The 27,235-nt window shown below is 43.7% G+C and overlaps 1 protein-coding gene across 1 annotated transcript in view; it reads left to right on the forward strand.

Annotated features, from left to right (window-relative positions):
* Positions 1 to 26,745, forward strand: part of LOC102156372 (translation initiation factor IF-2-like) — a 45,683-nt gene extending 18,938 nt beyond the window's left edge. The window contains exons 4-5 of the mRNA XM_038538802.1: positions 5,695 to 5,817; positions 26,073 to 26,745. Coding sequence (XP_038394730.1) covers positions 5,695 to 5,817; positions 26,073 to 26,242 — 293 coding nt within the window. The 3' untranslated portion in view covers positions 26,243 to 26,745. The remainder of the gene's footprint in view (positions 1 to 5,694; positions 5,818 to 26,072) is intronic.
* The last annotated feature ends 490 nt before the right edge of the window (positions 26,746 to 27,235 follow it).

Raw genomic sequence — 27,235 nt, forward strand, 5'->3', positions numbered from 1 at the left:
CCTGATGACCTCGACTCAGGTGTGGCTGAAAGGGGCTGATTATGAATAACAAGACACCTACCTATATCACCTTTATGGCTCTCAAATGATTTCAGGAACTGAGGACATGATAACAAATATTATGGCAAAAGATGCTCCCATCACTCTTATCTCCTAGGACACCCCAATTTACAAGCTGAGAGCAGGAACAGAGACCAAACTATGTATTTATTGTAAATCACAATATCTCAGAGAGCTCCCTTCCCTGTATCTATACCGGGAAGAGGAGAACCCTGCCACCAGAGCCGGGGAGTCCACTCTGAGAAGAATCTGTACAGACAAACCCACTAAAATGATCCCCATCTTCCTTTTGTTTCTCCCATATTTGTTCTACTCACATTCTCACAATTTAGCGCCCCATTTCCTTTGTCTTGTCTCAGTTTACTTATTAGGCTACTTATTATTACAAAAGATATTCAAAGGTACGAGTGAACAGCCAGATGCTCATTCACGTTTCCACAATGGATCTACCGCTGTTGGTCAAAATGCTGTAGAAGCTCTCAGGCCTTTGGGTCTCCACTTCTTATACAGGAAGGTGTCCATGTACGTAAAAAACATTAACATCAAATACAATGATGTTTCCTCTTAGTAATTTCTCATCCACTAGTCCGTGCCGTGCTCCTTGGCGATAAATTCCCACTTTTCCTTCTTATGTTTCAAGTTGAGCCTAGCCTCCCTCCCCAGCTGCAGTGGTCCCTACATTTATCTAGATAGTTTCCCTTAAATAAAGGCTTCCTTATCATTTTCAACAAGTGTCATGAGTAATGTTCTCATTAACACTGGTGGGGAGCCCGCTTGGCTTTCAAGACCACGGTCAATGTTACTGCTTCGAAAGAGCCTTTCCCGCCTGTTCACATCACTCCTTGTACAACAAAGAAGCGCAGACAAGTTTCAGTGGGATTCCAAGACATGGACACAAATCATTATAAAAAAACAACACATTATGGGACGCAGGATTCATTAGACGACCAGAACCCTATGTGTTGTAGGAGGAACCAGGCAAGTGAATGTCCAGAAAGAGGAGCTTAAGGACTAGGGAAACATCAATGGTCAGACCCCCCTGAAGCCCTAGCACAGAGTATGAGTCAGGGTTCATGGGGCACTCTGGGAAGCATATGCGTCTAAATGCCTGAGCTTTCAAACTTTTTCATGACAATCCATAGTAAGAAATACCTCTTCTATTGAGATCCAGTAGGAGGATCCTCCAGTAGGACACACACACATACACATATATGAACATGGGAGAAAAAAAACTTCCACAAAGCAACACTAATCCCTACTATGTGCAACTGTGATACAGTGAAAAGGACCTGGTCTTTGACCCCTAGTTCCTGGCACAGCAGCTCCTAAAATTCTTGAAATTTCCTGACTGAGAGGAGTGTCTTATGTTATCCACAAGGAGCCCCTTACAACCCATTCCATTGTGCTAAGGAGGTGACTCTCCATTGGGCGCCTCCCTAGACAGCTTCAGGATGGGGGCTGGTCATCAGAGGAACTGACCTGTGAACAAGGTTACAGCTGGCAGCCCCACCCTCTGACCTCCTGGGAGGGGAGAGGGCCTGGAGATTGAGCTAATCACCAATGGAAAACAATTTAATCAATTGTGACTTCATAATGAAATCTTGTAGAAGACTCAGGGTGATGAAGTTTGAGGAGCTGCTGGGTTGGTGAGCACACCCAAGTCCACATCAACACCACGGGGATGTAGGGTTCTGCACTCAGGACCCTCTTTGGAGGGTACCCCACCCTATGTACCTCTCATCTGGCTCTTCATTTATATCCTTGATATATTCTATCAAGCCTTTTCTTACTTCTGTGAGTTGTCCTAGCAAATTATCAAAGCTGAGGGGTGTCATGGGAACCCCTAAATTAGTAGTCAGCCAGCAGAAAAAAATACAGGGGCCTGGAGACCCCTGCCCTTTGCAGTTGGCATCTGAAATGGACCTGAGCCCTTAACATGTGGCATTTGCACTCATTCAACTCATTCGTCAGAGTTGAATTGAATTGCTGGACACTGGCTGGTGTCAGAGAGTTGGAGAATTGGTATTTTCAGCGGCGTAAAAATGACAAACACCAACATATGCTAATAGTTTCTATTCTCTTCTATTAATTTTCATCTTATTCAATTTGTTTTTTTTTAAGTGCTGTTTGTAACCAGCTAAATTGATTTCATAACTCTCTACTTGATCACAAATCATGGCTAAAACACTGTAATGTACTCGAGGCTTCTTAAGAAGCAGGAACATTGAAATTTCCTTGACTTTTTCAATGACTAAGCCAATATCCAGGATGGAAATGGCACTATTGCAAGTTCGTGGAATATATGATTGAATGAATGGATAGATGGGTAATCTTTTGTATGGTCCTCACTAGTTCGGGGTTCAGTTTTAGAAAATCTCCCCCAGGGACATTCAGGCTTCATTAGTGTGATTTCTTCCACAAATTCAGGTGAGTTTTGCCTACTGGAATTTCGGTTTATTAGGGCATTGTGGGACCCGTTTTGATAGGGGTAATTCTCCTGTGTCAGTAGGGAGAGTTGGCTTGCCAAGTACAAAATTCATCAAAGGGCGTTGGTTTTTCCTGTGTGTTATTTCCTTCAAGGTGGGATAACTAGATAAATTGCCCCTTTGGATTCTGAGATGTTCATCTGCCAGGAGCATGGCCAGGGCAGCTCCTCCCCCAGTCCTGAGCTTCACAATAATAGCTGCTGTATAGTCCTCAGGTTGGCTCTTTGAACAGCCATGAAGACCTCAGAGGTCTCCATTCTAGGTGGAGATTTATGGAACATCCCAACCTCATCTGTAAGGCGATGCTAAAAGGCAGCTTACCCCTACGGATGGCTAATTGCTTCAGTCCCATGCTACTTCTCATTACCTTCAGTTGGAGGAGGTGACGTCTTCTGACCTTGTCCTAAACTTCTGGGGCTGAACCCTGTCTGAAGCCTGTTGACCCTCCTGTGCTGAATATACAAACATATAGTTGCTGAGTGATTAAGCTGATAGTATCAAGCAAAGTTTTGATTTGCGACTGACCCAGAGTGACCTGTAACATCCTGGTCCCAAGGGCTATTGGGATGGCCAGTGGGGTCATCTCTCTACCCGAGATTGGTGAAGACCTCTTCCCCCCACTAGGTCGGAACCTTCAGCCGATTCCAACTTGGAGTAATACTCAACACAGATTTCCTGAAATATACGGCCACTGCATGAAACACACCCCTATTCATTTTCCATGTGGAGCCTATAAAAGTGTGTTTTCCTCCCTCTTGCAAAGACTGTCTCACCCATCTGGTTTAAATTTGTGTGAGTTGCTGCCTGCCGAGAAAAGGGTTAATGATGACCGGGAGGGGAGAATTCGGTTTGCTCGGCTGGGCTTTGCACGAGTCCAGTTTCTCCCAGAGGTTGAGCCCAATCAGAAACAATCCAGGGGGCTGAGGAGGACTTCCTGTGAGCCCCAGCAGGATTCTACATTCACAGGACAAATGTGGCACTGAGATCGGGAAATTCAGCAGTGGTGGCAGCAACAACAGTACGGCTCCAAGAACATCTGCAGAGAGTATGGCCCCATGGCCAACGTAATAACAACTAGCACTTTAGGAACATAATGAAAATCACATTTCTATAATTGTGTAATATACAGACCCAAGACTGGAACATCACTTGTCTCAATGTGATACAAATTGGATGCAGGAGCTCGGGCCCATTGGCAAGCGCTCGTCCAGGGATGATTATTTTTATAGAGACCTCATTTCTGACCGGGCTTCAGCCTCATGAAGATGGGCTTCTTTTTTAGGTGGCCATTTCAAAAAATGAAACTTCAAAACTTAACTTCTTTAGTGGTCCTCCTGAAACGTGTCCAAGAATGTGACATCTTCCCGCGAGCAGAGAGGAACATTTGGATGTGTTGGCTGGGACACTTTCAGTAATGCTTTCCTTAAGAGCTTGACATCAGAAAGGAATTCACATGGGGCCCAAGTGAGCCATTTTTCAGAAAGGCCACTCTCTGGAGACAGTTCATTTGGAAAGCTGGCCAAGCCTGAATTAAGCAGACTTGTATAAATCTCGCTGTTACGATATTAAGAAAACGAGCCGGGATGTTTGATCACTTTCTGTTTTATGTGAATGTTGTAATGATAATACAACATCTTCTTTGGCTGCAAGCACCGTTATTATCCTGTAAGAAGGATAATAAAATGGGGTAGCGTATTAAAATGCAATTTAGGATAAGGCGTTGCTATGTGTGACAGTGAAAATGTTTGCAGCCTTCTTTGTAAGAGGGTTACTTTGCATCCCAGACTCACTAATACTCCACTCAGCCCAACGGGGTTGTCAGTACTTGATCATTTGAAATTGCATTGAAATTTCCCATATTTCATCTAGCTCCATCGCCAAAGCCGCCCTCTTAGGTTAAGTAGGGCAATTACGATTTCTTCCCATTTTTCAATGGCCACATGTGGAGCTCGCCCTGGCAATGGGAACAGGTTGAGGCTGATGCCAGGTCTTCTGATTCCCAGGCCAGCTCAGGTTTCTCCCCCCCCACCCCGGGTGGTGTCATTTCCCATGATTCCCTTCTACTGCAAATATGCTCCAAAAATCCAACCAAGTAGCATCCAGAATCCCTAAGTTGAAGATGATAATGGGCAGTTGCGGCACAAATAAAATCTATTTGCATCAAACCATCGCTAAGGTGAGATTCATACCTTTAACTCACCACCTTCTACCCCCCACTGACCCCATTGGGTAACTCAGAATAATAGGACCCTTCTGCTCTGGTTTGAATACATTTCCTATGATCTTGCTATCTAAAGTCTGGTCTACAGACCAAAAGCATCAGCATCACCTGAGAGCTTGTCCAAAAAGCAGAAGCTCGGGCCCCCCTCCCAAAGCCACTGGATCAGCGTCTGCCTTTTAACAAGGGCCCCAAGTGAGTCCTAGGCATGTCAGGCTTTGGGAAGTACTGTATCTACTAACTCATGCTTTTACTCAGCACCGCCTATTTTATGTAGTGGTCGTGGGCTATGTGGTTTATGTGCAAGGAAAGTTGATGAGGACCAACCAACCAGAACATTCCTACCTGCATGCTCCCTTTCCATACATACTGAAGGAGAACTTAGACCAGAGAGGGGTGATGGCTGTGGGAGGAAGGGCCTGGGAAGGGTCTGGAAACACAGAGGACCCTGCCAGTAGCAGCCTGCAGACATCTGGTTTGAGGTTGCTCTCAAGGAAACAGACAGCGATACTGATTTTTTTTTCAAAGGACAGGCACTCCCAGTGCCTCTTGATTATGAGCACTTTGGGGAATATGGTTGGAGAAACCCCTGGTCTGCTCCTGAAGGCAGACACAACCAAGCTGACCATTCCTATAGGCAGTGACCTATCGGATGGGCCATGGGTGGAGGAAAACTGAGGCTGCATATTTCTTCCGCTGTTTATGTCTGGGCTCCTAGGTATGAAGCTGAGAGCTCCTCCCTCCTCAGTCCCCCACCCACCACCCCCTAGCATCCCCAGCTTGGGTCCAGTGTCAGGACCTCCCCTCCAGGCTGGGCTACCTTGGCTCCCTCTGGAAGCTGTCAATCTATATAGCCAAAGCCCCAATTCCTTCTCTTGGGTTTCTGAACCCTCCAGCTCCTCTTCCACCCTGCATCTTTGCTTTTTGCAGGAGCTGCCAGATGTCAAATTGCTTCATATTCTGCGGCTTCGAGATCCAGGCAAATGTCCACGAAGGAGAGGATCGTAACCACCAAGACTCAGTGTGAACGCAGGGCCCTGGATTCTGTTGTGGGTGAGTAGTACGTTGAGCGATTTCAAATGGCTCTCCTGGGAATTGGTTGTCAAATTTTTGGTGTGTTCAGGAAATGTCTGCCACATTTTACATCAACATTTTCAAACTGCGAGTGAGTGAAGTGTTGAATTGTAACAATGAGTGAGTGAGATGAATGGATCACAGTGCCAACAGCAAACTAGCTTGGGTAACAGAAGTTGCTCGTTTTATTTTAATCCATAGACTATAAATCCCATCTCGATGTCACATAGAAGCCACAGTATGTGGAAGCCTTTATTACAGAGATCATGGTGGAGAGGATTGGGTGCCTCTTGGCCATCTGCCATCACTCTATTTCAAAGTCCAGAAGGGTCAAAGTCTATCAAGATAGATTTAAATAGGCTTCTAATCACTCCCTTACTCAATACCCCAGGGCGTCTTACTCAGGGGCTCAAAGCATTTATGTTACCATCCTAGGATTTCCAAATGTTTAGGATTCTACTCTAATTTCATCCCATCCCTGAGACTTCCCTGTCCTCTACTTCCCTCCTTCCATCCCAGCTGGGACGGGGGCCTCCTTCTAGCTTCTGCTACCTCGTGCCCAGCTGGCCAAGGCAATTATGGCCCAACAGCAAGGCCCATCTTTCCTACATGCTGATTGCTCAGTTACGTACCCTCCTCCCGTCCACCCTTCAACCATGTTCCCAGAAGAAGACATGCTGGCTCAGTGGCATCATACAACTGCTTCAACTCACGTATCTAATAGGGGGCAGCCCAGGATTTTGTGCTCCCAGATCCTGTTCTTTTCACCAGACCCATGGTTCTCAAAGTGTGGTCCCCAGAACAGTAGTGGGAGCATTACCTGGGAACCTCTCAGGCCCCATTCTGGACCTTCTAAAACAGAAACTCTGGGAGTAGGCCCAGCTTCTAATACCAAATCAAAACACAGGAAAGCCCTGTGTTTTCACACCCCCTCCAGGGGATTCTGGTGCAGGCACAAGTCTGAAGAACTGCTCTTCTCTCCCACACTTAGTGTCCTGTGATGTATGTTATTTTAGCCACTAGACTATAAGCTCCCTGAAGGCAGGACTTAGCCATCTCTCAGTGAGGCACCATACTAAATGCTGCTATGGAAATTTCATGGCAATAGCTAACATTGAGCTCTTACCGTTTGCCAGATGATGTGCTAATCCTATCTGTCTGCATGGGATCTAGCTCTGAATGACCCTTGGAGGCAGGCAGTGTTATTACCTGCCTTTTACAGAGGAGGACCCCAAGGGTTAGAGAGGTGAAGTAGCTTACTCAAAATTCCATGTGTTGCATGAGGAAGCTGGGATGGGAACCCCAGGTCTGACCCCAGAGCCCAAGCCTTTCCACTAGCAGGGTTCTCCTGCTTGGCACATGCTTACTGAATTGCCTCATACCATTTGAAAGTCTAAAGTGCACAAAACGGGAGAGCTGACACACAGAGCATCCTAGGAGGATAGAGAGGGCTTGGGTTTCTTTCAGAAAAGAAGGCGTGGGTTTCTTAGGGAAGCTAAATTGCATTCTCAAGTCCCCTTAATTTCACTTCTGACATATCCAGTTATCTTAAGCTCCGGTACAGGGATGGTGCCAAACTGACTCAGTAGTGTTGCTTCTAAAGGAACTTGAATGCCTTGAATTCTGCATTGGAAGGAGCAGCCTTCTGGGGAGTTGGGGGGAAAGGGTTAGTGGGTGAAGGGAGAGGAGTGTTTGCAGGTGAGGGCTCCACAGAGATGCTTGAACCACTTAGGATCCATGTACCATTAGCCACAAGCCACCTACCCTCCCTGGCCCTTGGTTCTTTCATCTGTAAAATGGGGATGATGGTAGCAGCCATTTTATTTGTCTGTGGCTCACATGAGACGGTGGCTATGAGAAAATTTTATCAGTAAGAAGTAATGTCTGAAAAGTTCTATGTTCTCTGTTGTGACCACTGTCGAGTCACACGGTGGGGAGGGTAGCAGCTAAGGGATGCCCACCCAGTCTTGACTTCTGCCCATAAACAGAAGATGTTTTTCTACAAGCTCTTCCTTCCCCAAGACACATGCATGATTTCTCAGCGCCTAGGGGAAGGAGTTCATGGTGGTTTTGTAACAGGGAGAAAGCAGCCCTAGGAGATGGGCAGCAGAGAGCCCCTCTTAAGGACACCAGGCTGTTTTGCCCCCGACCCCTCTGGAACAATGGCATGGCTCAGCCCAGACCTCTAGACTCCCACTTAGATATCTGGGTTTCCCCCACTGAACAGCCTCCCCCCACCCCTACCCTGTTTCTTCTCACCCATCCCTCTACAGGCACCAAAGGCCTTTCTAAAATGTCTTCACATTCACGAGACACCAGCTGCGAAATCCCCCATTCCAAATAAATGAGAAAGGAACCCCCTCCCTCCAGGATTTGCTAGTGGCCCGGCCACCCCAGGCCAGGATACAATTTCGAGGCAAGGCGGGGGTGGCATGTGTGTGTAATTGCTTCCTGAGAGGAAGACCATGAGAGCCTGTTGCAAATGAGGTGTTAATGATGAGCGCCACAGGGTTCGTTACTGGAGCGAAGTCCCATATGGATTGACTACATTAAGCTGCTTTTTATGGATGTGGCCCTTCCCCTTTTGCAAGGGAGCATCCCACAATGGGAAAACAAAACACAGTGAAACAAGTGGAGCAGACTCCACCTTCTTGGCTCTGCTGCTGAGCTGTGACCCTGCTGGTTTATCCACCATGGTGTCTCCTCAGTCTTGGGACCAGATTGAAGGAGGGGTTTCCTTATGGGAAAAGAAGGCTGGGACGGTGCTGGTGGATGCATTGCTCTCAGCACCAATGGTCGGGCACTGAATGACAAATCAGGGTGTCTGGTGTTCAGTTTGAAATCTGAGGTTCAGAGAAAAAGTCACTTTGACAAAGCTCTAGAAGTTATAAGAGTAGGAGGTCTTTTGTCTATAAAATAGGTTTAATAATACCAGTCCTAGCTCCTTTTAACCTTTGAAAAACTCCCTCAGATGACATCTTAGATTCACGAATGATGCCATTACCAGAGTTCAGATCCAATCACCTTATTTTATTAAACAAACATCAGATTCTTAAAGCGGCAAAGTCTCTTATCCAAGAACACCAAATCGCTCAGTGGTTGAATGATGACTGGGACTGTGGCCTTCCAATTTTGAGGAGGATTACTTTTGGTTCTAATTTTGGCTGAAATAGAACTTTGCCAGTCCCCATCCCCTCTACAGATGACTCCAATCTCAACTCCTAAAGCCTCAGCATGATTTGGCTGAGTGTGGCCCGGGCCCTGGATTCTCTGCCAACCAAAATATTTGTGGCACCCCTATCCTCGTTGTCATGTGGGCCCAGCAAACAAGCTATCTGATTGGCTATGGATATGGCTCAGGCATCTCTCTGTTCCCCTTGGCAAGAAAACCAGTGCCTACAATACAAAAGATGTAAGTTGAACTAGCTGAACCAAGGAAAATTCTATATGTTCTCAACCATGACATTTAATTTAATCTTTCCCTTTTGAAGATAGGACAATCAGCTAGATAAAAATGGGACTAGTGAGAGCTTTCCTGTGGAGTTGAGTGTCAGCAGTACTGTCAGAGAAGTGACAGTTTTGAGGAAGTAGCATCCCCCAATGTCATATTATTGGTTCAGATTTGGAATTCATTTCAAAGCCAATCGACTTTGCCCAAGTAAATAAAAGAGTTGCCTTTACCTCATTAAAAGGCAAAGAGAAATTTCTAGAATGTTTGCTGGATGGGGCAAGTGGGAGATGTTAATGATCTCTACATGCTCTCAAGAAAGGCTTGATGTTCACTGGTGTTCATCTACATTCTGAGGAGGGATTTGGCTGCAGAGTGCAGTGGTGAGCACAATTGGATATGTTTCATTAAGACTGCACCTCCGTCTTTTAATTAACTTCTTGTTCCTGTCTTTGGTGAAATATTAATTATTTTTTAATCATCACTGGGATGCACTTTAAGGAGAAGCAGCTGGGATCATCCAACCTTAGTTTCATTATACAGATAGGTGTTATAATAATTAACTTAATTAGCTTGTCACTGCTTGCATAAAATATGACTGTATTTGGAGAACAGATATTGCTTTGCTGATCCAAGGTTAATTAAAAAATTGAGTGTACAAAAGGTCAGACTGAGTGGAGTTGGTGGCACCCTGATATCAGCCAGGGGGACGAAGAATGTTTCCTGGACCGGAAACAGTCTTGGCAGTTCTGAAGCCAATCTAGGGGAGAGCCAACTATCATCAAGTTCAGTAGGCTTAGCCCACGTGTGGAGTTCTCTCTGGACATTGGGGGCTCCACGAACCTCCACTGGACAGACAGGGAAACCAATGAGACACTTCCTTCAAGTGGAAGATGCTTCTTTGTGATCTCCTGAGGTCTGAGTGTACCTGAGCACAAGGTGGTAAAACCAGGGAAGAATGTTCTGGGCAGCATGTAGCTAATATGTGCCGAATGCATCCCATCATGTGCCTCGTACTGAGCTAAGTGATTTACATTAACAACTCATTTTATCTTCACCACAATCCTACGAGGCAAATAGAATTGTCCGTATTTTAGGGTCAAGAAAACTGAGAGCCAGAGAGATTAAATAACTTGGCTGAGTTTACACAGCTAGCTGGTGGAAGAGCCAGGATTTGAACTCAGGTAAGTGTCTCCAGAGGCTAATTTTCAAAATTGCTTTTAATGGAATAGTAACTCCACCATGCTGCCTATCATAATGTGTATGAAAATAAGTAGTGTTTTCTGGGGAAAGGAGACTTTATAAAACACAGACTCACTCCTGCAGAAGCTGGATCCCTTGCAAGGAGAAATCTGATACGAAACCGGGCTGTTTCATCCTAATTAAAATGCTGGGGAACTAGTATGGGTTTGGAAGAAGAATTTTGCTCAGTCCTTGTCAGTATGTGGGAGTGTTAAATGCGTATAACTGTTTTTGTTTTGTTTTTTAATTATGTGGCAGCTCATTAAAGCTTGATTTGCTTCCACCATCAATCAAACCTTCTAACAACTCATTTGGTGGAGACAATGTGCTTCATAGAGAAATTGATAGCTTTGGAGACATTGAGATAAGAGCATGCTGCCTCTCTTGCAAATGGCTCACCCAATAAGGGTCGAGCCATCCAGAAAATAATAGAAATCTCAAACTGAGGTGATTCAGAATAATGCAAAACACCGTCAGCATCAGCCCTGAAAAGTTAACTGTGCTCTTTGGTGCTTGGAAGAGTATTTTGTATTCAACAGATGGTACCTGCATGATGGATGGGGCTGGACTATGATTGACCTGGAGCATTTGTTCCCATTTCTAGAATATGATCGCCACATCATTTGCTCTGATTCCTCACAGACTCCTGGGTTTGATTTCACCTGATGGTTTACTGACTCTCTCGATTGGGATGACTTAAAACTTATTTTAAACTCAGCTATTTGCATTACTGTTACAACCCTGCATTACTGTTCTTCAGGCTGTTATTAATTTCCCCCCAGAGTGACGTGTGGTTTGGACTGGATCGTGCCGATGTGGTTTGTCATATATGATGCTAAATGTAGGACAGAAGCCTGGGAACGAGGAAAACAAGAATGTGAAAAAAAAAAGTCCGTTGATATTATGTGGATCATGTGTCGTATGCTGCTACTATTCGGGTTGATCCTATCCATTTTATTTTATTTTATTACTATTTTTTAATCTGAAAGGTGAGAAGTAACATGGAAATCAGAGAAGCCATAATAGAGTTCATGTATACAGGACCGCACATAGAATCGGGAAGAAACAAGTACAAAGTGCAATAGTATGTAGAGTATATGGTCCCTCACTGTGGAAATAGCAGTATCTGGGAAAAGAAGTGGTGCAGAAGCAAGCTCTAGGGAGGAGGCAGCATGACCCCGAGAATCAGACACCCCAACACAAGGCTTCCTGTCCTAGTTCTCTCTTTCCTTGAGCTGATCGGAGACGGTAGGTGGCCAAAAACAGGGGGCACCTGGAAGGATGCCCTGGCAAGGTGAATGCATTACGAACTATAGAACCTTCACCAATAATACTATCCACCGAAAAAAGTGACAAATTATCGGTATGACCAGCAGCATAGGTGGACTTAAAAGGCCTCATGTGAGTGAAAGAAACCAATCTCAGAAAGTGACATACTATATAAGTCTATTTACATGATATTCTAAAAAAGGTAGACGTATATGATGACAGGCCAGCACATGCCGATGGGTAGGGTTGAGGTGAGGGTGTAACTGGTGAGGTGGGGCAGCACGGAGGAGTTTTGTGAGAGGGCACAATTATTCCACATCATTACTGTATTGTTGTTTGCACAGATCTTTACTTACTCAGAGAATCGTATGCACACACAAACTTACTGTATATTAACTTGAAAAGCAAGTATTAAGAAGTATTGTAAATTGATTGATTGCTTTTATTTAGAGAGAGTTCATAAGCATAGGAAGAAGCAGAGGCAGAGGGAGAGAGAGAGAGAGAAGCCCAAGCAGATCCCATGCTCAGCACAGAGCCCAATGTGGGGCTCTATTCCAAGACCTGAGGTTGTGACCTGAGCCAAAACCAAGAGTTGGAGGCTCAACCGACTAAGCCACCCAGGTGCCCTGAGAAATACTGTAATTTTAATGAGATGATTTCCATATTTCTTTTTTAAAATTTATTTTTCTTTATTTATATATTTTCTTTATTTACATATTTCTATTCTAACTGGCTTAAGACACAGTTTTCACAGAGATGTGCTATATTTCCTTTACGTTAAATGGGTGCCATATTGCTTTGCATCTGAGAGTTGTCCAGGGTTTACCATGAAGTAATAAAAAAGGCTAGAAGGCTTACAGGGTTTGCTGGTTCCCTGGGGGACCCCTGTCAATGGAGCCCTAGGATAGAAATGCAGGCAAGTGTCAGTTGGACACATCGGGGGAGGGACCCCAAAATGTGTGTGGGGGTTGGGTCCAAGATGCCTCAGTGGACTTCCTTAGCTGGAGCTGGTGAGTCTTTGCTCTGTGTTGCACCACTGATGGTAATTCAGCACAGCTCAGGTCTGGTGAGCTGTCTAATCACTAACCGGTTTATTTCTTCCCCTGATTCTTTGTATCCTTTGTCTGCCTCACTGGTTTTGTTCACTCCTAGCGTCTGCTTTCTTAGAGCTTCAGCCAATGACTACAATTACACCTCCGTTCAGCTATTGCTGCTGGCTGTGTGTTTCTTGAAGCAGTGAACCTGGCCCAAGTCATGTTTTGGGGCCCAAACCCATCACAGACTGCTGGCCAGCTCATGTATTGGCCGCTTTCAGTTCCAGGGCCCGTTCCAGGTCCAATTAGCTGTCGCTAAGAGTGGGGATAGTCACCTGGCCTACCTCACCGGACGGCCTCATTTAGAAGAGGGTGCTGGCTTGGAGGCGCTCTGGTGGTCCTGTCTAGTACAATATACCCCAGTTCCCAAACTATCCGAGACAGAACCCAATGAAATGCTGTATTTTGTTTAAGAGGCAACGTCTATGTGCCAAGAACTATAAAGGTTTGGGGAGTTTATCCTACTTGTGAGCTATTGCCTAACCTATTTTTATTTCTTGGATGTTGGCAGAGGGCATGAATCAGAGACGGACAGGTCTGGGTCAGAGACAAAAGGCTTTATTAGAGCCTGGGTGGTAGCCTGAGCTCCATGCTGCTGGCAGTTCCCTGGGACTCCGATGTCTCATGGGGGAGGGCGGGGTAATACAGAGCTAGAATGATGCTTTCACAGTGAGTTGTATTAGGGAAGAGGAATTCCGAGTTTGGGGGACTGGTTTTCTTTTTCTTTTTTTTCTTTTTTAATTTATTTTTTATTGGTGTTCAATTTACTAACATACAGAATAACCCCCAGTGCCCGTCACCCATTCACTCCCACCCCCCGCCCTCCTCCCCTTCTACCACCCCTAGTTCGTTTCCCAGAGTTAGCAGTCTTTACGTTCTGTCTCCCTTTCTGATATTTCCCACACATTTCTTCTCCCTTCCCTTATATTCCCTTTCACTATTATTTATATTCCCCAAATGAATGAGAACATATAATGTTTGTCCTTCTCCGACTGACTTACTTCACTCAGCATAATACCCTCCAGTTCCATCCACCAAATTACGTGGATGGGACTGTTTTTCGAATGAGTGGTAAATAGGTCTGCTCCCTGGCTAGGGGCCCATGGTACTTCATCCCTAAAGGCGACCTGCTGCAAACGGCCCTGAGAAATGGACCAGGCAGACAAGGGTCAGGATCTCAAATTCTTGGCATTCCTGGGGTCTTTGGTGGTGGTGAATTGTGTCTCCCAGTGACAAATTCCCCGGGGTCTTTGGTGGTGGTGAATTGTGTCTCCCAGTGACAAATTCCCCAGCTGCTGTAGAAATGATGGGGAATGCCGTCAAACAATAGCTAGGATATAAATGCTCTCCACACTCCACCACAAAGTATTCCTAGAAACTTCATCTTTATAAGATTAAGAAGTTACTCCCTCTTTTTTTTTTTTTTGAAGATTTTATTTATTTATTCGTGAGAGACACAGAGAGAGGCAGAGACACAGGCAGAGGGAGAAGCAGGCTCCCTGTGGGGAACCTGATGTGGGACTCGGTCCCGGGACCTGGGCCAAAGGCACACACTCAACCACTGAGCCACCCAGGTGCCCAGAAGTTACTCACTCTGAAGATTGCCCACTACCCTCTGGAACAAAGGTTCTGGCCAGCATAAGACTGTGCTTACCACGTGTGGCCATGGGATGGTACATTGTCAGGAACCACATTCTTTGGGGGAGAAGGCTCATTCTTCCAGGCATAAGGCAGAGGCCATGAGATGAGGCAGTGGCTCACTGCCACAGTCCAGAGAGAGCTGGAATGGTCTAAAAGCGCCCTACTAGAGCCAGTTATCTCTATCACACCCATCTCTGAGCATGCTGGGTGCCATTTCAGTCCTGGGACCTCAGCCTTGATCCTCCCAAGGTTATAAGCCAATCAGTCCACCTCAAGAGGAACCCGAAAAATAACTTTGCAACTACTTCCTTCTGCATCTTTGTCCAAATCCCAAGCCTTCTCTTCTGGGTGGTTTGTCAATCTTTTACACAGTTGATTTGGTGGGTCAAGGTACAAAGATCCTCTTCCCATACTGGAAGACAGGCCAGTTTTTGGGGTTGTCCTCCTAGGCCTAGGTAAAAACCCAATGGATGAGGGAACCTTTGTTTGCTGAGTGCTACAGTAGACTAGGCAGTGGGTAACGTGACTGATTTTTCAAACTCTACAGGGGAGAAGATTTTACTATCCACATATTATAGCTGGGTAACTGATATTTACAGAAGTTGAGAAATTACCTAAGGTCACCTAATTAGTAAGTGATGAAGCCAAGTTTTAGCCCAATGCTAGGCGATGGGACCAAGCATCCACCGCTCCGCTGGTATGTTTTTGGGTGTGGACAGGCTTGGGTCTCTTTGGGCTTTTCTATTCCTGGCTGAGTAGAGCAGCAATGCCATATGGAGGAAAATGCCAGAATCAGGAACCTTTGGTCTATTTCATAGGGCCCTTGAGATTTTCAGATGTGCATGAGAGTGCTCTACAAATGGTCAAGCAGTTCACGGATGTAAGAGATCACTGCCTTTTGCTTGCAAATATCCAAAAATATAGACTCTGGCTTCAACAGGGGCTCCGCTATCACTGAACAATCTAATCTGACAACAAAATTTAATTTCTGGGGGTCAGACGGCTTTCTTTTGATGTGTCAGTTCTCGATGTGTTGAGAAGGATGCTGAGTCCTCCCTGGGACTGATCAATGAACGGCCCGCGGAAGGAGAGGGTTGCATTTGTGCCTGATTATTCTGGGCTGGTCTTGTGGGGAAGCAGACACACATGAAGACAAAGGAGTGTTACGTGACCGCCCTCAAGGGTTGGAGAGGAGCCCCAGGTCCGGGCATCTGGCAGGACTGCTCTTGCTCTGACTCCCTCAGTACCAGAGTGGTTCTTAAATACACCCAACACCCAGCAGCTTGGATAATTTTTCATCCTGGAGGCCTGCCTGGGCCTGCCTCCGGGGATGGGGAGCTGGGCTGGGAGCCATAATGAGAAGCAAATCTCCCCGGATTGGGGTGCATGATGTGATGAAAAGCTCTGACAGTGGATGAGATAAGCCTTGCAGACTGGGAGCAGCTCGGCTGATTCCGCAACGTCGGCGAGGCTTCTATTAAAACCAGGCCTCCTCTGTCCCAGCATCCACGCAAGTTTTTCTTACTCTCTGCCCATCAGTTAAGGAAGCTGTTGGCAAAGTGACATTGACCGACGCCTGGGGCCATGACTCTGGGGGGGAGTGATCCTTGGTGTGTAGGGAGACAGGCGGTGGCCTTGGGACCTCCAATTAAATACGCATCCATCTGGGTGGCCAGGCAAAGCCATCGGGGACCCGCGTGAGAGGCCCCAAGTTGTCACCACTCTCCCCACACACAGAAGTGTTTCCAAAGCACTTCACAGCACTTCATGCTCCTATTTGTCAAATAACTCCCCTTCCAATATTAAAACAAATGTAAACATATTTAAACAAAGAAAACACCAACAGTCTCAGTCCTCAGGGATAACCACTGCTTACATTCGGGTATACATCTTTCCCATATTACCACCGCATGTATATATGGAGATAAAAATAGGATCAAACTCCAGATCCCCACGGTCCTCTGTGGCAACCAATAGCCCCACGTGGCTGTTCAAATTAGAAATAGTTAAAATAATTACAAAAGTAAACATTCAGTTTCTCAGTAGCTCCAGCCATATTCTAAACACTCAAAAGCTGCATGTGGCTGTCGAGCCTTTGCAGATACAGAATATATCATCTTGGAGAATGTCTTTTGTGTCTTTTTGTTTTTTTAAAGATTTTCTTTATTTATTCATGAGAGACACAGAGAGAGGTGGAGACACAGGCAGAGGGAGAAGCAGGCTCCATGCAGGGAACCTGATGCGGGACTTGATCCCAGGACCTCAGGATCACAACCTGAGCTGAAGGGAGATGCTCCACTGCTGAGTCACCCAGGTGTCCCTCTTTTGTGGCTTAAAATACGACAGCACAAGATCCTTTATAATGGCAGCATAGTCTTCCTGGGCACATGTATGATCACTTTTTAAAATCAAGGTATGGATGACACCCAGTGTTACATTAGTTTCAGGGGTGCAGCATAGTGATTGGACAGCTCCGCATGATATGCTGGGCTCACCACCAGCACAGCTACCACTTGTCACACCACAATACAATTTACAATACCATTGACTATATTCCCGCCCGGACCTCCCATTCCCCTTCACCCATTTTGCTCAGGCCCCTCTGGCAACCGTGAGTTTGTTCTTGGTACTTACAGACCTGTTTCCACTTTTGTTTATTTGTTTATTTTGTTGCTCAGATTCCCCATGCACATGAAATCACAGGATATCTGTCTTTCTCTGATTTATTTCACTTAACATTGCACCCTCTGGGTCCATCCGTGTTGTTGCAAAAGGCAAGATCTTGTTCTTTTCTATGACCTAGCAATACTCCATTATAGACAATATATATAAATAATTTCTCCATATGTTTAAATATATTTGTTTATCAATAGATTGTTATATATTCTATATAAATACACATATATTGCATCTTCTTTATACATTCGTATATCTGTACAATATTCCATGGCGTAAATGTACAACCACTTTTTAAAACCACTTCTCTAAAAAAAATTTAAAAAAAAAAGAAAGAAAATGATTTCTCTAAAGTTTGAAATTCAAACTATGTCCGGTCTGTCATGACCATAACAATGATTTGCTAAAATTTCTAAAAGCTAAATGTTTATTTGCATGTGTGGTTAACTTCTTTCTTATTATTTCAAGGGCAGGTTACTATTACTTTGAGGTCTTTTTCACATCTGTAATAAAAATGAATAAAATTTATGCAGAAAGCCTGCATAAATTTATACTCCTCACAGGCAGGGCGTGAAAGTGCCTCTTCCTCAAATCTAAATAACGGTTCAGAAAATCATTGCCCTTTTGATCGCTGGAGCAGCATCGTCTCAAAGATGTTTTGTGGTGCAATTCTTGATCTCTGGTAGAGTTTACAACTGTTTGTGTTTCTTTTGTAACTTACTTTTGCTGAACTTTTAGTGAAAGCCATAGTTATCCCTTTCTAATTGATTCATGTAAGATCTTTATATGTGGAGGAATGAAGCCTCTACCGTATAACTTATAAGTTGGATAGTTTGGATTTTCCATTTGCTCTTCAATTTTTTTCTTCCACTTGCAAATACTGCAAAATTATATTTAGTCAAATCTCTGGGTTTTCTTTTTTTCCTTTTAGATTTCTGCCCTTGATGAGACACTTTGGCTCTACTCTGCTAAAAATTACATAGAAATGTTTACTCTGTTTTATAGTTTACTTTCATAAAACACCTAAAACTGTAGCACATCTGGAATTTATATCTATGGTATAGTGTGTGTGAATTTGGTATTTACATTTACTTTCTAAATGGGTTAGCCAGTTTCCCCAACCATTGAGTTAGGTGAGGGAGGAGAAGGTCCCTAACAAGAGACGAGATATACCACATCGCCCTCTCTTCTCCATACTCCATCTCATCCTCCTCTTCTTCTTTTCTTCTTCTTCTTCTTCTTCTTCTTCTTCTTCTTCTTCTTCTTCTTCTTCTTCTTCTTCTTCTTCTTCTTCTTCTTTTCTTTTACTGATTTCAAATTTTGCCTTTATCAAATATTACATATATGTACACACACACACACTTGGGTCTGCTATTATACTTTTATTCTATTTTTTATTACTCTGTCTTCCTAATTTCATGCCAGTAACATATTGCTTTAATTATTGTGCTATATATTACATGTTAATATTTGTGTGGTAAGTCCTTCTTGAAACTCTTCTTTTCCAAAATGTTTTTGGCTTCTGTACTGTGCATGTTCTCCCATATGAATGTTAAAATCATTTTGTGAAGTTTCAGAAAAATAGTCCTGTCAGAGTTTTTACTGGCATCATTAAGGTAAAACTAAACTTGTAAAAAATTGATATTTTATCAATATTACATCTTCTCATCCAGAGTGAGAAGGTAATAGGGTATGTCTTTTAATGTATTCTCATTACTGTATATCTCTTGGTAAAGTTTTTCAGTTGTTTTCTTAATATAGGTCCTGAATGTTATTTATAAGTTTCACTCCCACTTTGCCAAAAAGGTGGTTAAATTTTTATCCTCAAGATAAAGAAGCCCTAGCTTCTGGGGCAGGGTGCTTCTGGGGCAGGGAGGCACCACAAGAAAGCACATCTTCTGGACTGGGGCACATGATGTAATATTTTGATCTTTTTATTGTTGTTGTGAATGAGATCTTTATTTTTAAAATAATCTCTACACACAATATGAGGCTCGAACTCAAACTCCAAGATCAAGAGTCATATGCTCTTCTAACTGAGCCAGCCACATGATCCAAGAATGAGACCTTTGAATACCACTTCATTTTTGAACAAAATATCAGGGGTCTATAGAAAGGCAAAATTTTTGAGCATTTTTTTCGTAATTAGCTTTTAGTTGCTGTCTTATTATGTTGTTTTATGTAGGATGGGGATCTTGGGCTTTGCAAAGAGATCATCGTTTATTTGCAAGAAATGGGTGTCGATCTTTAGAATGTTTGCCTCTTTTTCTTATATAGATCAATATAGTATAATGTTAGAAAAGCATGGCTATTTCAAACATTTACATGACCTGGTGAAAATTCTAACTGTACCACCTACTCACTCAAATCTTCTGCAATTTACCCAATTTCTGAGGCTCAGATTACTCAGTTGTAAAAAGAAATAATGATACCTACTTTACGAGGATCTTTTGAGGATTAAACAAAACGTTGCCTGTAGAGCACATAGCCCAATACCTGGCACATACGGCCTGCTATTATTGCTTGCTTGATTGCACTTGGCTGGAATGCCCAGAACCTTAAATATTAATCATAATGATGGGCATCAGGTTTTAATAGTCATAGATTCATTGCTAAGTAGAAATACCAGGCACTCAATGACGATATTAATGATGATGATGATGGTGATGATGACTAATGTTTATTAAGCATTTGTGCCTTATTCAGCACATGCGCCATAAAGGCAATTGTAGGCAATTGTTCCAACATCTTGTGAACTTGCTCCTAATCATATTGCTTTTATTCATTTATCCCATCATTCAATTAATTCATTTACCATCATATGCTGAGCATGCATTGAAGCTCTTTATGTGCCTCAATTCTTACTGTAGTCATTTTGGCCATGGTGTTGGTTAGGTGACAAAGAGGGAAGAGACAGATAAATGAATGGACAATGGAGGATATTTGCATCTACGCTCATTGTATAAACCCCCGCCCCCAGAACCACACACATGCATATGGCATAGTCCTGTCCATTATCATGACTCTTCCCATCCTCTATGTATGGACCATCTGTCCTCACTTAATGCAAAGAATGAAGTGCAGGATTTGATGGGATGTGACCTTCCTCTGGTGAAAGGTCATTCTTTCACTTTTGAGTTGCTAGTAATAAAAGGGTGACTAAGATGGGGATCTTGCCCTTGAGTTCTTCAGACTTGAGAAAGCCAGACATGAAGGAGCTTTCTACCAGAACAATACACACATGTTATACGACCATAGAAAGAGATAGGCTTGTCAGGGAAGGTGGGAGCCTTGCCCGCCCCTTGAGGGATGGGAAGGAGATGGACTGTAGAGACGGTGTGTGTGAGTGCTGGGTGAGTTAGGATACCAGGTAGGTAAGAGAAGATAGGCAAGCGAGTGGTGGGAACAGCTCACGAAAAGGTACGAAGGCACCCTGGAGCTAATTGCTTCACTTGCCTGGTGGCTGGTTGTCCAGGGAGGCAAACTGAGAGGAGGCAAGCTTTCTGATTAAAGTCAGTTTGAGGGGCTCCTGGATGGTTCAGTGGTTGAGCATCTGCCTTTGGTTCAGGTCATGATCCCGGAGTCCGGGGATCGAGTCCTGCACTGGGCTCCTTGCAGGGAGTCTGCTTCTCCCTCTGCCTATGCCTCTGCCTCTCTCTGTGTGTCTCTTATGAATAAATAAATAAAAATCTTTTTTAAAAATAAAAAAAATAAATAAGGTCAATTTGAAGTAGCCTGGCTACAAATTAGAGCTCTTCTTGGCTGATTTAATGAGGTTGGCAGAGAAAAGAAGGGACACCATCATGCCTTGTTTATATTCATTGTCATGATATTGACTGGAGCCAAACAAAGATAAAGGAAGTAAAAAAGAGCTTTGGCTGGGAAAGAGTGGAAACAAAATGGGGAACTAAAAGCACCTACTGCCTTTGGGTGGAAACAATGGAGATATTTATGGTCTTTGAATTAGCTCTGTTTCTTCCTTGTTCTCTTTTCACCTTGTCTTTCCCTCCTCCCAGAGCCTCACTCAGCAGTAGGTTTCCATGCTGGGTGGACTTAAAACACTGATGAAGAACGTTAGCTAGTGCAATAGAAGATTACATAGCTCTCTCCCTGAAATCACACATGAATGATAGACATAGAAAGAGTGCACCCCCTTGGCCTCCATTACTCACTGTTGAATCCAGATTTTGGGATTGATTCATTTGTCCTCCAGAATCAGCTTCTCCTTCTTTCTTCTCTCTGCACCCTGTTTTCTTCCCAGGTATTTGGGTCTGGCAGGCCATTAATGGGTGGAACCCACAGACACAAGGAAGTGATTTTACAGGCTTTCTTCTGGGCTCAAGCACAATTTTTAAAAATTCCTTTTGATCCTCTAAGATCCCAGCAGCCAACTCTGGTTAACATCACCAAGAAGCTAGCTGTACCCGGAGCTGTCCTAGGCATTAGGCTTCTGTGTGCCAAGCTGTAGGCAATCCTATCTCCTTGCCTGGAACTGGAGACATCTTGAGAAGATTCAAGCAAACAGAAGTGGCCAGTTGGATCATTAACATGTGAATCCGATCAGTGTTTACATCTGTGCAAAGCATTTTGTACCGGATAAGTCTCTTAAAAATTCCGTTGTTACTGCCTGGCTCCCTGGATTGAATCGCTTAATCCTCAGTCCTTATATACAAAATTCCTGATTGGGAGCCTAGGAAGAGCTCGAAGTGGATCTTGTTCTGAAACTTTAGCCTATTATTCTGAAAGCCCTAGTGATGTTTGAAACAGAATTACCACCGGAACGCATTGAGGGTTTGTGGGACATGAGTGAAAAGTAGAAAGCTAGAGGAGGCAAGAGGCCCTGATTTTCATTGTTTCAAACAGTCAACCTGACCTGTGAGCAGATAGCAATTATTGCCTAAACATGTGCAGACCCAGGTTGTTACCCTGATAGCCCCTCTGTCAGCTTTCGATCAGGCCTAAACAGTATGTTTGATGGCATTGTGAGTGCTTATGACTGGATATGACATAATAAATACAATCAGAAAAAATACAATCAAATACAGATAAAACCTTGTTTTTTATGAGTGTGATTCCAGACTGAACCCCTTTCTTTTCTGGATGGAATTAACTAAACTAGTTTTATCGAGGAAGTGCAGCAGTTCTACAATTCTAGTGTATCTTTTGTCTTTCTTTCTTTCTTTCTTTCTTTCTTTCTTTCTTTCTTTCTTTCTTTCTTTCTTTCTTTCTTTCTTCTCTCTCTCTCTCCCTTTCTTTCTTTCTTTCTTTCTTTCTTTCTTTCTTCTTCTTCTTTCTTTCTTTCTTTCTTTCTTTCTTTCTTTCTTTCTTTCTTCTTCTTTTTCTTCCTTTCTTTCGAGAAAGAGAGAGAACAGTGTGAAGGAGAGAGAGAATCCTAAGTAGACTTCTTGCTGAGTGCTGAGCCTGACTCAGGATTTGATCTCACAACCTGAGATCACCACCTGACCCAAAATCAAAAGTCGGCCACTTAACCAACTGAGCCAGCCAGATGCCCCAATTCTAGTGTATCTTTGAGGGCTTTTTTTTTTTTTTCACATTTGCATTTATGTATTTACTTTCTGTGCCCTCCTCCATTTAATTGAGATACAATTGACATATAACACTGGTTTAAGGTATGTGACATAATGATTGGATATGAGTATTTTGGGAAATGATCACTATGGTAAATTAACTTAATATCATCACCTCACAGTTACCAATTTTTTTGTCCTTAAGATGAGAACTTTGATGATCTGCTGTCCTAGAAACTTCCAAATATACAATACTATTTTGGTAACTACAGCCATCATGTCATACATTACACACCCAGAACTTATTTATCTGACAACTGGATGTTTGTACCTCTGGGCCACCTTCACTCAATTCCTATTGTTTCTTAACTGATATCTTGCTTAACTAATTCACTGAATTTGAGTGAGGTATTTGATGCAAGTGTACCAAATCTCTCCACGTGGATAGGAAACTGTAGATTGAATACCAATGTAATTAAGACTAACTGTACCTTACCAAGCATCTAGATCCATTATCAATCAGTGAAGTTGTCTCTAATGGTGAAACACAGGGCTCTGTCCTACAGGACATTTTTACTTGTGCCAAGTTTGAAGGGAGATTTTAGGCTCATTGTATTTGTGGGTGACACAGCAAAACCCCTAAATAATGGAACTGAACCCATCAAATGGCTTAGGGTGCAGTGGCCAGGAACAATGGAAGTGGGTGGTCTATTTTCTTCTTCCTCTCTCTTCAAGGACTCCCTTCATATCATTCATCTTTGTGACACCTAAAGGTCTATAAACCCAGACAGGGTTATTGAGAGATAAAATAAGATGAAGGGAAGTGAGTGAAGTCCCATCATTCCACATTCTTCAGTCTTGGCCCAGGGCTTCAGGGAGGTGTGGTATCTCCTAAGCAATACCAGAGGGGGCAGGACACAAACCCTAGTTCCCCTGCTCGCATATTATTTAAAGATTGATTGATTGATTGATTTGACAGAGACAGAGAGAGAGAGAATGAGCAGGGGGAGGGGCAGAGAGAGACTCTCAAGTTGACTCCCCAATGAGCAAAGAGCTCCATGTGGGACTCAATCCCAGGACCCTGAGACCTGAGCCGAAATTAAGAGTCAGATGCTTAACCAACTGAGTCATCAAGGCAGCCTTCCTCTTTGCATATTATGCTTACACTTCCTGGACATTCTTTTTTGAGAGTGACCCCGTCTGTCTTTTGAACACAAGCATTCAGTGCAACAAAACGATGGTTATGGAGATATGCACTCGCTTGATGTGTTCTTTTAATCAAGAAGCCAGGCCCGGGAGAGAGCAGCTGCTCCTAACATGTGCTTCTGTGGATACAAACACATCAAAAAGACCACCAGAGCTAAAAATAACTGGGGACAGAAAATGCATTCAGGCCACAAGATCGAGAACCAGCACTTTAGGTGGGCCACTGCATGTGTTGAAAGTAATGATTCAATGCTGCGGACTAAAATTTTTGAGCTAAAAGGGACTCGAGAAGTCACATGGTCTGACTGCCCACTCTCCACATGAATGTGGAGAACATTTGGCAGAGAGGGGTCAGCTGATGTGCCCATGATCACCCAATTAATTATTGCCTTCTTGGTACCTGGCTCAGCATTCCTTCTACTACTCTATCACATTGTTCTGAATCTAATAATGTTCATGAAGGTGGTAATAATCATGGAAATAATAGCAATAATCCTAATAATCATCATAATGGAAATCACTTACATTTGTATAGCTTTTTATGGCTTAAAAGTCTTGGAGGGTTTCATGAGGCCGCCAGAGTAGGGAAGGTGGGCAATCGTGCCTTGTTAATATTCATCGTTATAATATTTACCAGAGCAAAACAAAAATAAAGTAAATATGGCTTTGGCTGGGAAAAGACAGGACAAAATGAAGAACTGAAAGAAACTGCTGTCTCAAGGTACAAACAAAGGCAATATTAACTTTCTCTGAATTTGTATAACTTTCCCACTTCTGATCCTATCCTTGTCCTTCTCTCTTCCCAGACTCTCATCCAGTAGCAGGTTTCTAGGCTGGGTGGACTGCTTACCACACTGATGAGGATATTCTATTTTATATTAAAAAGAGGTACAGTAGGGCTGCCTGGGTGGCTTGTCGGTTAAGCATCTGACTCTTGGTTTCGGTTCAGGTGATGATCTGGGGGTCCTGGGATCAAGCCCCACATCAGGATCCATGCTCAGTGGAAGTCTGCTTCCTGTCTTTCTCTCTCTCTCTCTGCCCTTGCCCCTACTCGTGCCTTTTCTCACTCTCTAAAATAAAGATATCTTTAAAAAAGAAAATAAAAAATAAAAAGAGGTATAGCAAATATTATCCCCATATTACAGTTGAGGCAATGGAAGCACAGAGAGCCTAAGTAATTTGCTGAAGAGCACACAGCCTAGGAGTGATAGAGCGGAGGTATCTTGGTTTATGGTCCAGTGCTCTTTCTTACAAAGCATGTTGACCTCCTGGCTGTTACTGAACCAGATGGAGTGGGTCCCTGTGAGAATTTGTTCCAAGCCTTTTTTTTTTTTTTTTTTTTTTTAAGATTTTATTTATTTGAGAGACAGAGTTAGAGAGAGAGAGTACAGGGTAGGTGGGAGGGGTAGAGGGAGAAGCAGACTCCCTGCTGAGCAAGGACCCTGAAGTAGGCCTCGATCCCAGGAACTTGAGCCAAAGGCAGATGCTTAACTATCTGAGCCACCCAGGTGCCCTGTTCTAAGCCTTTTTTTCCTCTTTTGGTAAATTCTAAAGTAGAGACCACACAATTAAAAGGATGTGATTTAGGGCCTTTAGTATATAGCAGAGATCTGATTCTGGAAAGTGAATCCTAGAGCTGTAAGGAACTAAAAATATTCTATCTAACATGGCCTTCTCCTTTGAAATCAATGATGCGTCAACGTCCCCAGGCCTCACCTCCAGAAAACAAGTGCAACCCAAAGTTTTATAAATAAAAGTGACAGAGCAAGGAGCAGAACTTTGACTTCTGGAACTGAGCCCATCAAATGGCTTAGCGTGGTGAGGTCTGCTTTGCAACACATCGCATCTGAACTCAGGGCCCAGACCCTCTCATCACTCTCCAACACTGTGGAGTGCATGAAATGTCTTCTAACACCATGGTAGTGTGGGGGAAAAGCACCATCTTTGGAGTCAGGGGGCTTGGTTTGAATCCCAGAGATATCACTTAGTAAATGAGTAGCCTTGGGTAATTTACTTAACCGTGCTAATCTATGCACTAAAATTGGCATGTTAGAATATCTAACTCTTGAATCTGCTAAGGTAAACAGAGGCCATGCCTATTTACCTACTTAATGCTGTGCTTGCCATCAGGTAGGAATCCGATGGACCAGGTGTGCAGATCCTTTGGCTTGGCTGCCCGTGATCCCTCTGAAGCCAGTAGCACTGGTTTGATGCAATCACTACTCAACAATTTACCAAGCAAGACTGGGCCCTACCATCTCCAACTTTCTCACATGTCAGTGACAAGAAACAGAGGCTGAGGACTGACCTATAATCCCTGATGAAAAGTAACACTACCATTAAATCCCGACTCCATTGTGCTACCTGTGATAGTTAATTTTAATGCCAACTTGACTGGCTCATGCAGTGCCCAGAATGTTTTTGGCTAAACATTATTTCTGGAAGTGTCCATGAAGGTGTTCCCAGGAGAGATTAGTATTTGAGTTGGTGGACTGAGTAAACAAGACTGCCCTCTGCAATGTGGGTGGGCATCAACGGATCTGTTGAGGCCCTGAATAGCTCAAAGAGGCAGAGGGAAGCTGAAGCTGAATTCTTTTTCTTTGCTGGACTGATAAACTGGGACATTAGTCATCTCCTGCCCTTGGACTGGGATTTCCACCGTCAGCTCCCTGGAGTCCCCAGGCCTTTGTACTTGGACCTAATTATACCACCAGCTCTCCTGGGTCTCCAGCTTGCAGACAACAGACTGTGGGACTTCTCAGCCTCCATAATCACATGAGACTCATAACGCCTCATAATAAATCTATCCACACCATTGATTCAGTTTCTCTGAGCTTTTGTAATTGTTGACCTGGATTCTCCCAGTCTCACTTTTGCTTTATTTTTATAAAGACCACCCCCTAGAAACAGCAAATGGCTGATAAGTATTTATATGTGTATTTTTTAGCTTGCTCTGGTGGGTGGAGTAACGCACACTCCTGTCCCTAAGATGTCCGTACCTGTGAATGTGCTATTATATGACAAAGTAAACTTTGCCAATATGACTAAGGGTACAGATCTTGAGATGAGAAGATTATCCTGAGTCATTGGGGAGAGCTTACCCCTCATCAGATGAGTCTTTGAAAGTGAAAAGCCTTCCTTCCTTAGCTGTGGTACCAGAAGGAGAGAGATATGATGATGGAGTCAGGGTCAGAGAAATGCTCTGCTGGTATGTTTGAAGGTGGAGGAGGGACTGAGAGCCAAGGAATCCAGGCAGCCTCTTGAATTTGGGAAAGGCAAATTAATGGATTCTC

Source organism: Canis lupus, chromosome 5 (genome assembly GCF_011100685.1).
Source record: "Canis lupus familiaris isolate Mischka breed German Shepherd chromosome 5, alternate assembly UU_Cfam_GSD_1.0, whole genome shotgun sequence".
In the NCBI taxonomy this organism is placed as follows: domain Eukaryota; kingdom Metazoa; phylum Chordata; class Mammalia; order Carnivora; family Canidae; genus Canis; species Canis lupus.